This window comes from Melospiza melodia, chromosome Z (genome assembly GCF_035770615.1).
Source record: "Melospiza melodia melodia isolate bMelMel2 chromosome Z, bMelMel2.pri, whole genome shotgun sequence".
NCBI classification, from domain to species: Eukaryota; Metazoa; Chordata; class Aves; order Passeriformes; family Passerellidae; genus Melospiza; species Melospiza melodia.
This window is the reverse complement of record NC_086226.1, coordinates 32,493,354-32,506,279: the sequence shown is the minus strand read 5'-3', so window position 1 is coordinate 32,506,279 and position 12,926 is coordinate 32,493,354. Positions and strand designations below refer to the sequence as shown.

The 12,926-nt window shown below is 38.3% G+C and overlaps 1 protein-coding gene across 4 annotated transcripts in view; it reads left to right on the top strand.

Annotated features, from left to right (window-relative positions):
• Window positions 1-12,926, top strand: part of SLC38A9 (solute carrier family 38 member 9) — a 45,503-nt gene that overhangs the window by 14,024 nt on the left and 18,553 nt on the right. For all 4 annotated transcript variants that reach the window (XM_063181004.1, XM_063181002.1, XM_063181005.1 and 1 more), the window contains 7 exons: window positions 47-110; window positions 221-314; window positions 1,304-1,474; window positions 4,031-4,090; window positions 6,199-6,396; window positions 9,125-9,232; window positions 11,248-11,354. In XM_063181004.1, the coding sequence (XP_063037074.1) occupies window positions 47-110; window positions 221-314; window positions 1,304-1,474; window positions 4,031-4,090; window positions 6,199-6,396; window positions 9,125-9,232; window positions 11,248-11,354 (802 nt within the window). The remainder of the gene's footprint in view (window positions 1-46; window positions 111-220; window positions 315-1,303; window positions 1,475-4,030; window positions 4,091-6,198; window positions 6,397-9,124; window positions 9,233-11,247; window positions 11,355-12,926) is intronic.

Below are 12,926 nucleotides of genomic sequence, written 5' to 3'. Positions count from 1 at the left end.
AAGTAAGACTGGTTCTTAAAATATTCACTGGATTTTTTCTTCCTAGATTTATGATATGGAATACCATGATGGGTACATCCATATTAAGTATCCCATGGGGAATAAAACAGGTAAAATATGAAAAATGTATGCATATGAAAATGTTTGGCAGCATGGCTTACTGTTCTTTTTTTCTAGTATATTCACAAATAAAATTAACTGTATTTCTCCCTCTTAACAGGCAGGCTTCACTTCTGGAATTATTCTCATCTTACTGATGGGCATTTTGACTCTTTATTGCTGTTACAGAGTTGTGAAATCACGGCAAATGATATGTAAGAAATCCAAAGCTTCATTGTGCAAATATTTTAAGTGTGAAATACCAATATGTATTAGATTCTGTTTGTATGTGTCTTTCACTATATGTTAGACCTGACTTGCAAATAAAAGCTGTTCTTTGAATATCTCTATTTTTTGTAGTCTGTGTCTAAGCTCTGTGTGCTAAATTACTGTCTTCCCTCATTAGGTATTACTTCAGTTTCTTAGGACCTAGGTATTATAGCCAAACACAGTCTCTTCTCAAGCAGGATTTCAATTGTCTACTTACTAAGTTTTTGGGAACTTTGGGAGGTAGAGGCATCTTTTCTCTATAAGCACTGTCCAGTTCTCTACACGTCTGATCAACTTGCACAGTGGAGCAGCATAGGCTGTAGCTGTATCCCTTTGTGTTGTGTGCCTCTATTACCCTAATATTGTGTGTATTCTGTGTTGAAGAGCCCTCTCAGTACTATCAGCAGCTGAAGCAGTCACTGACAGTGGCTCTAATTAGAATGTACTTCTGTTGTTCAAAACTCACCTTGGGGCTCTTCTTTGGTTGGTGCTTTTGTGCATCTCACTAGAAATCCGTAGTACAGAAATAAAGATCATTAAGACCTTTGTCAGTTTGTTACTGAACTCATTTCAGGGCAGAGGAGTAGGTTGAGGAATAGTTCATGATCTGGTCTACTTTGCCATAACTTCTGCAAAAGGCTTTAGCTGCAAATGCACGGTGGCATTTTTATTTCAGTGCTTCTGAAAATATTCAAAATAGTAGTATGGCCACAATAAAAGTGTCTACTTTAGGCTTCTTCACTCAAACACTTAATGAGTGCTATATTTTAAAGTTACTGGCAATATTCTTAGTCCTTGAAATCACTGTGAATGTGTGTCAGAGTATTCTTAAAAAACCCCACATTTTGTCCTGAATAGTTCTACTGGAATAGTTCTACTGACTCTAATGTAATGTTTTGTTTAGATGTATTTTTGGGTTTTGTGTCTTTTTCAGCTTTAACAGATACCTCAAACTGGGAATTCCCAGATGTTTGCAAGTATTACTTTGGATCCTTTGGTCAATGGTCAAGCCTCTTATTTTCTATGGTATCACTTGTTGGAGCCATGGTTGTTTATTGGGTACTTATGTCCAACTTTCTGTTCAACACAGGGAAATTTATATACAGTAAGTATACATTTTTGTATAAGTTTTACTGCAATCCTTTGTAAAGATCGAGACTGCCTTATACTGGAAAAGGATTGTCCACTTTATGTAATCTTGATTTTCCTGCTACATTGCGTGAAAAATCAATTGAGAATAAGTAACTATGTGTGGTGGTACAGGCAAAGTCCTCTGTGTTGTCAAAGCCACTTTTTCAATTTCTCTCTCAAAAGTGTAGTTTTCTTGGTATAGCTTAAACAACCTAAACCTGGCTGCTTGTTTCCACTCTATTTTCACTCCCCCTTTGTTTGCATGGGTGTATCTATTTGAACAGCCATATAACAGACTAGGCTGTTGAAATTATTCAGTATAATGAAAAAAACACAGTTTCATTATAGATTTCAACAAACACACGTAAAATATTGCCATATAGGAAGTTTTTGCAAGCATCTATGAAGAAACAATGAACTCTGTTGCAGTAAAAATGATTCTTAGTGTGGCATTGCTACAAAATAAAAGATGTTGGGTTTTTATACCCTGGTACCTGCACAGGCACACAAGCATTTGTGTGTGTAATCAATGTAGAGTTGATGGAATTGAGAGCTTTGAAAATCTGACTCATAGCGTTGACTATGTTGGCTAAGATTTAAAATACTCTGTTTTGAAGGTTTTTTCTGAGGCAAATAACAGCACAGACAGTAGCCTGTTAAACAGTGTTTCATTAGAATTCCCGTCATCCCTATAGGACGTACTTTATTGTGTTGGTTAGTGACTGATGAATTTTATAGCTGACCTAATTTATATGTTGTTACAGATGTTTCATTTTAGACCCTGGGGATTTTTTTTGAAAGTTTACCACTTTAATCTTAAATTATTCTAAATTAAATAATGCCAGTTCTAATAAATGGCATTATTATTATTATAAATGGCATAAATAAAATTTAAAATGGTGAGAAGGTCTTATTTTGTAGGAAAAAGTCGTGCTTTTCCGTGGGACTGGCATGTTACTTTATCCCTTACCTCTGTTTGTTTGGAGTTCTTATTTAAGTTGTTTGGTCTAGGATGACAATCACTGGCTTCTTGTCCTAACATTCATACTTAATTACTAGGTAATAAAATGCATAATATGATGTAGGTTTGACACAGTGGCATCTTCCAACCACGTGTTTCTAAGTATTCTGAGCAGGAATTCAGTAAGTACTCTAAGTGTTCAACAGCAGCTTATATTTTCTTTAATTCTCATACAAAAGCATCTGCGCATACAGTTTAGGTGGGGAAAAATTTATTTTCTGCAGGAAGATGGTCTAGAAATCTGTAATACAGAAAGAATGCAAGAATTGTTAGCTGAGTGCAATATCATGGCTTTGACATGGTGTTGCATGGTCTTGTTCAGTTTCTGTTTAATCAGAAAAAATCACATCCACAAATTAAATTGCTAGTCCTAAACTGCTTTTTAAATACAGAAGAAACAGAAGTTGTCATCTGTAACAAATCTGAAAGTGCTTTAATTCTGTAAGAGCTATTAATTTTAGTGGCTTCTCACTAGGTACTTTTTTTTTTTAAATTAAGAACACAAAATTGTGATTTTAGTTAAATATTCTGATTTTTGTATACTCCGAACTAGTAGAAGTAAGTATGAGAAACCTATTTGTGATTTAGCGTGTCATAAATCAAAATAAAGAAGGAGGAAACAGTTTTCTTGCCACAAGGCCCTTTGCTTTCTCTATGAGAAACAAGCTGCTGTTAATTGCATTTAAAAAACCTGAAGCCAACTACCCCATTTGATTTTCTGTACATAACATGCCCACATGCAACAGAAATAAAACTTAATGAGTGACAGAAGCAAAATCTAACCAGTGACACACTAATGCAGTTTCCAGGCTAATAGAGCATTTTCTGTGTGTATCTATACACATAATGCATAAATACAATGAAATTGCTATCCAATACCCTTATAAGGGTGAGGTTGCAGAAACTTGGAAATAACTGGTGTGGTATACCAGCAAAGTAGCACAGGAGTGTCCTGGAAATAAAACACTACTAGAGATGCCTGTATGACAGTGAAGCATTAGTCTTTTTCCAGGGTTTCCCATGGAAGCATGGAAAAAGCATCCCACAGAGCCTCTTCTGAAAAAGAAAATATTAGAAAATTATTAAGGGAAGCTTTTTCTGTATAACACTGTCTGGACTAGGGATATGTTTGCATGCCTTTGTTTGTGTGTCCCAAAAGAGGCTGGATTTAAGATGCATCTCCTCGCTGGCCTGCTGTTCAATACTATTGAGTAGCTGGGAGAAGTCGAGGTGTGCTTGTAGAACAGGAATCCTGGGACTAGGGAGTCTTCGGAAATTTATAAATGGACAGGGCTTCTGAGAAGAAAGTAATAGAGTGTAGAGCTACTTTAAAACACTTCTACAGTAGTTAGAAAACTTTCCCTTGGGTCTGGAAGGAATTAAAGCTGCTGTGTTGTTCCTCTGATACAATTTTTCAAAATATTTTCTAACTTAATTTCAGTCAAGTTAACAGATGAAAGCCTAATAGCAGGTATGGGGACATTGATAGTGAGATTTTCTTCTTTGCAGACTTTGTTCATGACATTAATGTAACAGATATTGTTCCTGGCACCAATGGAAGTAACAAAGGTAAGAAGCACTTAGTATTGTGTTACCAGTTTTGGGTGGGGGTTTAAAGGTAAATCATTATGTTTCAGTGCCTAACCACATGCCAGTTATAAATCATATATCATAAGTTGTAACTATGTGTTTCTTAAAAAACAGCAAGTTTCTATCTGGGATTTGTACTTCCACAAATAACCACACACTAGGAGATCTGAATAACTGGGGCAGTAAAAAATAAGTTTAAAAAGTGGAGGTGAGAATAAGTATTAAAGAGCTAGTTACAAGTTTCTGTATGCCCAGATACATCCTCCTTAAAAGTGTTATTGTTAACTTTTTAACAGTAGTTGCACAATGAGGAATTGCCTTGAGGAGTTTTTACTTTCACACCCTAAATTTGAGGCGCTTTAGTTCTGTTTACTGTTTAAAGTCTTGTCTGGGGCAACTTTACTACTCAAAAGTTGTGCTGCAAGATTATTCTTCAAAAAACTTATGTAAGAACAGTTTTTTTGATGCTGAGTGCAAAAAAAGAAATAAGCGTCAGGCTACTTGCACCTCTACTTATGCTTTTGGAGAGCGTGAGATTTGCACAACTTAGGGAAGAAACTGCAGTCAAGTGTGAACATAGGTCTGTTCCAAGTTCTTAAGTAGGCAGAATAATGTAGAATGAAGGCAGGAGCAAAGCAAGGCAGGCGTTGTCAACCCCTGAATCTTTTCTGCCTCTGTCATAGTGACTGAATCCGTACTGGTTCTTAGGAAGCAGAAAGCTTTCTCTATCCTGAGTGCATGAGGAATGGGGAAACATATCACTACCAGCTGGGCAGCTGTGTGTAACACTAGCTGCAGCTGTGTTTCTGGAGAACAGATGTTGGAGTTGGGCAAAGGCATTGAGAAATAATTCTGAAAACCAGTTGATTTGTGTTTGAGCTAGTGTTGAATCCTGCTCCTCTAACAGTCCTTACCAGCTAGGCACCAATTTGTGCTCTCTCCTGCTTTTGCTGTTCTCTCCCATGCTTATGCAGCAGGAGGTATAACTTGGAAGCAAAGTAGACAATATTCCACACTATCCTCCACCAACTAGAAGATTTAAAGCAGCTGCTACACAAAATTAAGGGCTGTCAGATGTTCAAGTGTCTCTTGACAGGACATCCAGGGCTACCAAGGAGATCAGTAAGAACAAAAGTGTTTTTCAAGGTTTGTGAAACAATCCTGTTTTAAGGAAGAAATTTATGAGAATGTTTTTTATGCCTTTGCCTTTTTTGACAGAACAGAAATGGAGACAATGTAGGATAGTGGCTATCAACTGCTGTGGGATGCCAAGATTTTAAGTAAGACATTATGAGAACAGTGAATTTTATATTTCAGCACAGAGCTTCATAGGCATGTCTTCCTCAGAGGGTCTTTTTGGTTGATTTTTTTCCAATCACTTGTTCAGGTGCTGCCATTGATCAACCTCCATGTGAGAGGAGTATGCATTACCTCTTAGCACTTACCTCTTACTGGAGCACATCTTAAATTTGTTGTGTTGTGTTGTCTGGCAGTAATGTACTTGCCCCTGTCATGGCACAAAGATGACAAGAGTGATTTTGTTGAGTGTAGGGTTTTCAACCTGCCAGTTGTTACAGTGGCTTTCTTGTAATCCTTAGTTTGTTTTTAGAGCAATTTACAGTAATTTAGGCTCTTCGGTGCACTTGAATTTTGGTTGATAAGATCTCACTGAAGTGTGCAGGGACAGATTAGGATGCTAAATATGCAGCCAGATGCAAGGGAGCATTCCTATGACTTGATTCCAGCAGGTACACATGGGCACTGAATAGGCCTTGTTATAGGTGTATGACTTTGAAGGATGATCCTGTGTCACAACTTGGGCTTCAGATAAATTATCATCTTTGTTGTGCTCAGCTGGGAGAACTGTACCTCTGTCAGATTCGAGTGCAAGGTGCCTAGCAGTGGAATCTTAGCAATGAATTCCTGATTTAAAAAAACAAACAAGGTAGGAACTGAGATACTGAACACTGCACTTGAGCAGTCCTCAGTAGTAAAACACACCAGCAGTTGTGGGATCCTGATTCTGAATATTCTGTGCAAGTAAAACTCTTTTCATCTGAGGATGTTTTTCTTTTCCTTTCTTCCAGTCATTTGTCCAAGTGCTGCTAGTGATCACCCACCACAGAACAGGACTGTGATGTTCTCATCTGGCAACAGAACAGGTTTTGAACTCTTTGAAGAATGGTGGGACAAATCAAAAACAGTGCCATTTTACCTGATTGCAGTTCTTCTACCCCTGCTAAATCTGAAGTCTCCATCCTTCTTTGCAAAGTTTAATGTTCTAGGTAGGTAACAAATACTATTAAAGCATTGGTTCGCTGTGACTGAAGTGTATAGAAGACAGTGAAAACTGCTCCAGTGAGTAGAATCATAAAATCTTTTAGGTTGGAAAAGTCTGTAAGGTTATTGAGTGCAACTGTTAACCCATCACTATCAAGTCCACCACTAAACCATGTCCATAAGTGTTATATATCTGCACATTGTGCAGATTTCATACATCTAGGGATGGTGACTCAATAATTTCTCTGGACAGTCTGTTTCAAAGCTTGACAACCCGTTCTGAGAAGAACATTTTCCAAATCTGAACATTCCCTGGCACAGCTTGAAGCTATGTCCTCTCATCCTGTCACTGGTTGCCTGGGAGAAGAGACCAGGCCTTTCCTGGCCACAGCCAGTTGTTCAGGCAGTTGTAGAGAGTGATAAGGTCCCCGCTGAGCCTCCTTTTCTCCAGGACAAACACCCCCAGCTCCCTCAGCTGCTCCTCACAGCACTTGTGCTCCTCACCCTTCATTAGCTTAATTTCCTTTCCCTAGACACTTCCAGCATCAAAAAGTCCTCCTGTCATGAGGGGCCCAAAACTGGCAGTATTGATGTCACAGGGGCAGCCTCATCAGTGCCCAGCACAGGGGGACAATCCCTGCCCTGGCCCTGCTGGCCACAGCATTGCTGATCCAGGCCAGGATGCCATTGGCCTTCTTGGCCACCTGTCAGCACATTGCCAGCCTGTGTTCAGCTTCTGTCTCCAGATCCTTTTCTATTAGGCAGCTTTCCAGCCACTGTTCCAGTATTTTGGTGGCAGCCCATATTGAGCCTCAGAGTGGGTTGTTGGTTGGTTTATTAAGCCCAAGGGCTTTGTCTGCTGCTTTGCTTGAATCTTACGGGTAATAGGGAGTTCATTTTTCTTCCTTTCCTTTTCTTCCTTTTTCTTGCTTGATAATACTGTGAAACAAATTCCCTTACATCTACAGATTTTCCCAAATGGTTCTATACATACTACTGTGCAGCATTTGATACATATTACCTTGGTATAGTCGGGCATACTCTTCCTCCTCTGGTAAACATTTCAAACCAGCAGTTGCTTCTGATCTGAAGTCATTTTCTGCCAATCAGGTGACTAATTAATTACAACATCAGTCAGTCAGTATGACCTGCTTCTGTTCTTTGTCCCAACTTCCAATATTGTGGATTCTTCTGTGCTGCATAGGAAACAATTGTGACTTCCTGCTTACATGTCTTGAGGTAGAATGCCAAGGTGGTGGGGCTGGTAAAGTGAGTAAAGCATATGCACGATGGGTGGGGCTGGTCACAGTTCAGGGAGTAGAAGATGTCTGAGGAGTAGCAGTGAAGCCCACAATGAAGAGAAAGAGAAAACTGGATGTGGATCAGAGGTTGAAAAAGTTGTATATGCTTTGTAAAGGTGGAAAGGTGATAGAGGACGGGGATTTGAAGGTCTAGTTTGTTCGTCTGTTCCATAGTTACACTTTATCAGAGCTTGGATCTGCTCTTGCTGAAACCACTAAATGAGAATACCATGCGGGAATTTGGGTACTTGATACTGCCTCTGTACAAAAGGTGTGGGTTTTATGTAGAAAAAAATTTTAAACCCAGAATATTAATTACTCATTACTCAATAGATTATTATGTAATTGAGAAGGTGTTTAAAATTGCCTTAATTTTTGTAAACCTTGACGTTTATAAGACAATAAAAAATGGAAGACAATTTTGAGATGATGAAATTTATCTCAGTAGAGTTTTACTTATTTTGATACCTGTGGAAACAGAGGTTCTTAGGAAACTAAGAGTCTTTTAGCTGATCTTCACATACAGAACATTTTATTTTCCTAATTTCTTGAGATTATCTATCAAATCATAATTCCTTCTGTTTATTTTTGAACCTTGATGGGTTAAAATGCTGGGGTTTTGTCTTCACTTACTTAGAGCCTGTTCTCTGCTAACTAGCAGCATTATTGGCCATGAGGTTCATTGCAGTAGCCTTAATTATTGTTGTTCAGTTTTCTTCAATTTTTAGGTAGTTCTTGTTCTGCTCTTGTCTCTTTCAAATGGTCTGAAACAAGACCATATACCCTCCATTCTGCAGGTATACACAGCAAGGCATTATACCCATCTGTGATCTCATTTCTAGTTGTTAAGCTGTACAGGTGCCTGCTGGATGCCTCCTAACCAATGAGATGGAATGCAAATCCAGTATTATAATAAAGATTATCCAAAGTTACGTTTAACATAATGTTTTAATCAGTAGCATTGAAGTGTCATTATCAGCTTCTAGTTCCCAGTGTAAAGTTCATAAGTGCAGTAATTTCCATTGAGCTGTTTGGTTCAAAAAGTCAGTGACTAGATGGACATTGTAATAGCTGGAGTGCTATGATCAGTCTCCACTTAGATTGAAATTCTGGCAGTGGAAGCTGGAACTGGTCTGTTTGTGCCTAAAGACCTACGTGCCCAGCAGCAGGAATGGCAGGGTACTTCCTCTGCTGTCACCAGTGCCAGAAAGTTATTTAAACTTGCTGGAAGTTTACATTGTGTGCATGTGCATCTTTTTTTCTCTCTGACCTATAAGACAAGTGAAGAAGTTTAGACCTAGTCTTCTGTTAGGAATGAATACTAACCATAACTGTTTGACTACTAGTAACTGGATGGACGGAGGAGAAATTAAACCCTGCATAAATACTTTGTACTATATCATGGTATTTGTTTGGCTCTTGTTTTTTCCAGGTACAGTTTCAGTTGTCTACTTAGTTTTTCTGGTTACAGTAAAGGCTGCTCATCTGGGAATGCACTTAGAATTCAACTGGTTTACAGAGAATGAATTTTTTGTACCAGGTAAGATAGTTAAAATGCAGTGGTGAAGTATATATGTGGTGAGTTTAGGATTTTTTTTTCTCTCATTTGCCTTTTAACAATCTGAGACATAAATAGAGGAAATGCTGTCTGATGTGGCAACTAGAGGAAAGATCCCTCCAGACCAAGTGGCAAGGAATCCCTTTCCCAGTGATGTTCCTTAGTTAACAGGCAGTATTAGCAGTAAGGAAGAGAAGGAGCCCCTATCAGAGGAATCTTCAACATATATCCTATACCAGAGAGCTTACCTTAGACCTGTTTCACCTATGTTACTTTAAGTTCTAGTTGTACGTGTTTCAGATCATGCCTATTTCAGTAGCAATTAGAAATTACAAACTGTAGACAGACTGACTGTTAAGGGTGATTTAAGTTCTCCACACACTGTCTTGCTTAAGTGAAATAGCTCATTCATCATAATTTGCAAGTACAGTTTTCCTGTGCTTCCCAGTTTATCTCAAGTTTTTGGCCATAATCTTAGTAGTTCTTCTCTTTCAAACACCCATTAGCTGGTTTTATCCCATCAGTACATATCAGTATTTAGTATTGCTTGAACAGCTAGCCTAAAGAGATCAAGTTTCTTTTTTAAGAAACCTGGAATAAAAGAACAAAGGTTAGGTCCTAATTGGCTTTTCCCCATCCTTTACAATAAGCAAAATTTTAGGACCAGTTAGCTGTAGGGAGCTGTGTCCTGAACATTGAGCTGTGTCCTGAACAAGAATAGTGTCCCTTCTTCTGATCTTAGAAACAAATGAGAAGAATGGGTTGTAGTGACACACGTGCTGCAGGCCATTGAGAAATAGAGCACCCAGTAGTTTGATTAATTTGGCAAAAACTCCTACTGCTAGGAGATGGAAAAGGCAGGTAACTAATGCATACAAATACAGCTTCCATGAGATTCTGAAACTGTCAGTTTGATTTTTATTATTGAGATTGAAGTAGTGCATGGAAAACGAGCCTAGAAGTCAAGGCCAGAAGTCGCTTGCACTCTCAATTCTGTCAGTAGCACATCATGCTAATTAGATATTGAAGGTACAGTGAAACCAGCTCTAGGGAAAGCTTATTCTTTCAGTTTGGAGAAGCCCTTCATTAGTTGCCTGGAGTGTGTTTACTTTCCTAACTTCATAGCACTTTACAGAAGTCTGTTTTAAATATGTTTGCTTGGAGCTCTCTGTGGTTTGTTCTGTAAGGGTTTGTGAACCTCTGAAGAGTGTTGTGCTATACTTCTGGATGCTTTTCAGAAGCTGACTATCTTAGGGTTCTCTAAATGCTATTAGCACTTTAAAGAGAACGTACATTCTTAGGTAATACCAATTAAGATGGTGCTCTAATGATGTTATGCATTGGTGAATTCCTAGACCATTTGCAGCACTTGGAGAACCACCATCTTGTGAACATCTTTTGAGTATTAAAACAAGCAGAAAAATGCTATTCCCAAAAGAAGGAAATTCTTTTCATACATGCTGTGAAGCATGATAAGAAATTGCTCTGCCTTTCTTTATGCCCTGTCTTGTAAGCAGAACCTCTTAAGTATCTACAGATGTAATTTTTCTTCTGGTAGCATAAGTGACTTCTTAATAACTAGAAGTGTTCACAGGGTAAATGATTCCTTCCCTCCATCTCCCTCTTCAGGAACCCGTAGGTATACAGCCTCACTGCTGTCAATTCCAATTTCACAAATGATTTCCAATTAAACTGTTGAGGAGCAGAAAACCTTGTATGTACCAATCTTAAATTAACCTAGTAATCACTGATGGTTGGAGTCTATCAGAGAAGCCCTGCTGGAAAGTATATTCTATAGTAACTGTTGTCTTCATGTATCTTGCACTTCCTGATTAAGTATCTGCATTGGCTATGGTCAGATATGAGATAGATTGTCCCATTTCAAGGTGGAGGTTCATGCGTTTGTCACTACCCTCCAGAGCACTGTATGTCATCTGCATTTTGTCATTGTATGTTTCAAAGAGTAATTTAAAAACACCTTTTTTTTCTTTGTTTAGAGTTTAGAATTCTGTTCCCTCAGCTCACAGGGGTTCTAACACTTGCCTTCTTCATCCACAATTGTGTCATCACACTTCTTCAGAATAACAGGAATCAAGAAAACAACGTAAGTAACTTCACAAGACTGTGCTTATTTATTCTAGATTGCCAAACAATAGTAATTTTTTCTTGTGATTTGATAAGAAAAAATTACACATTCTTTTCCTTGCTATGAAGGAGTAACAGAAAAATTACAAATTACAGAAAAGCTCTGAGGAATGCCCGAAATTTACAAGCTGGTATTAAATGGCCAAATTGCACACAAGAGGCAGATGACTTGACTATGTTGTAGGTCTTAATGAAAACTGACCAATTTTAGAATGAAAAATGGTGGAAAATATTTGGTACATGACTGATGTTAGCAGAATCCTGAACAGTAATTTTGAGGTCTAGGTAATACTTCAAAACTTTGTCTCACAATTCTAGTCAAAGACCATAAAGAAACTTGGCACAATTTAGGAAATCCTGCAAGTTGAAGCCTGGATCAGGAGGCTTTGTGATACATAGTCTTTGGACTGGTGCTTTACCCTTGAAAAAGCTAAGTGCTGCTTCTCCAGATGGAACTGCATTCTTTGTTAATATCTTCCCATTTTAAAATACTAAATGGAGTAAATACAATACACAGAGTCTGAGAGTAACTTTTACTTTCATTTTTTTTATTATTTTATTTTTTCCTCCCTACTTCCAAGGATTCTTGTCCAGCTTCATTAAAATGTTAGCTGTAAAGGTACCTGCAATAACATAAAAAGATTTTTAAATACTAGCTGTATGAAAAACTGTAATAAAATCACAGAATCCCAGAATGCTTGAGGTTGTAAGGAACCTCTGGAACCTCTTGTCCCTGCTACTGAATCAGCACCACTAACAGCCAGATGCCTATACAGCACATCAGATAAAATAGATCAGATTTGATTATTTGACAGTGAAGTACAGATTATGTACCAATGCAATGAGATGACCTCTTAGGCTTTAAAAGTCTGCATAGTTACTTCCTTTTACCTGTGAATCAAGACCAGCTTGTGAATTATGTATCTGCAAAGGAGTCATGCATTCTCCTCCAGGAAGGCTTCTGGGGGCTTAGGGCTTCTCAGCTGGAGGTCTGGACAAAGAAAGCTAAATAAGCTTTTTCTTGATTTCCTTAAGAAAATCTTATGATGTGGAGAAGGGGAAGATTTCTCTTTAACTGTGGCTTTCAAATTCTAAAGGGTAGATCTCCAGCAATCAGGTCTATATGCTAATACCCTCATTCCATCTTCAAGGTTTTCCTGTGTATTTTCCCCCTCTGTTTACATCGGAGCAAGCAGTCAGATGCAAAGAGCAGCACCTGGAGTGTTCTTTAGCTTGCTTTTCCTGTGTGAAGGCGGAAGAAACTGCTGCCCGCATTTGAATCAGCTTTTCTAATACCTTTCCTGGAGCTTAACTTGAATTTCCAAGTCAGCCGTAGCATGGATCTCAAGCCCTTGACAAAACTCTGCATTGCAGAAGAATGTTCAAATTTCTTATAAAGGACAGCTTTGAAGTATGGCAGGAAAGACTTCTAAAAGGAAAACAAATCTCTATGATTCTTGTAGTAATTTTATTTGGCTGGAGATTACTTTTCCTCTTTGTAGCTGTACAGGAGCCTTTCACCTAGGTCTCA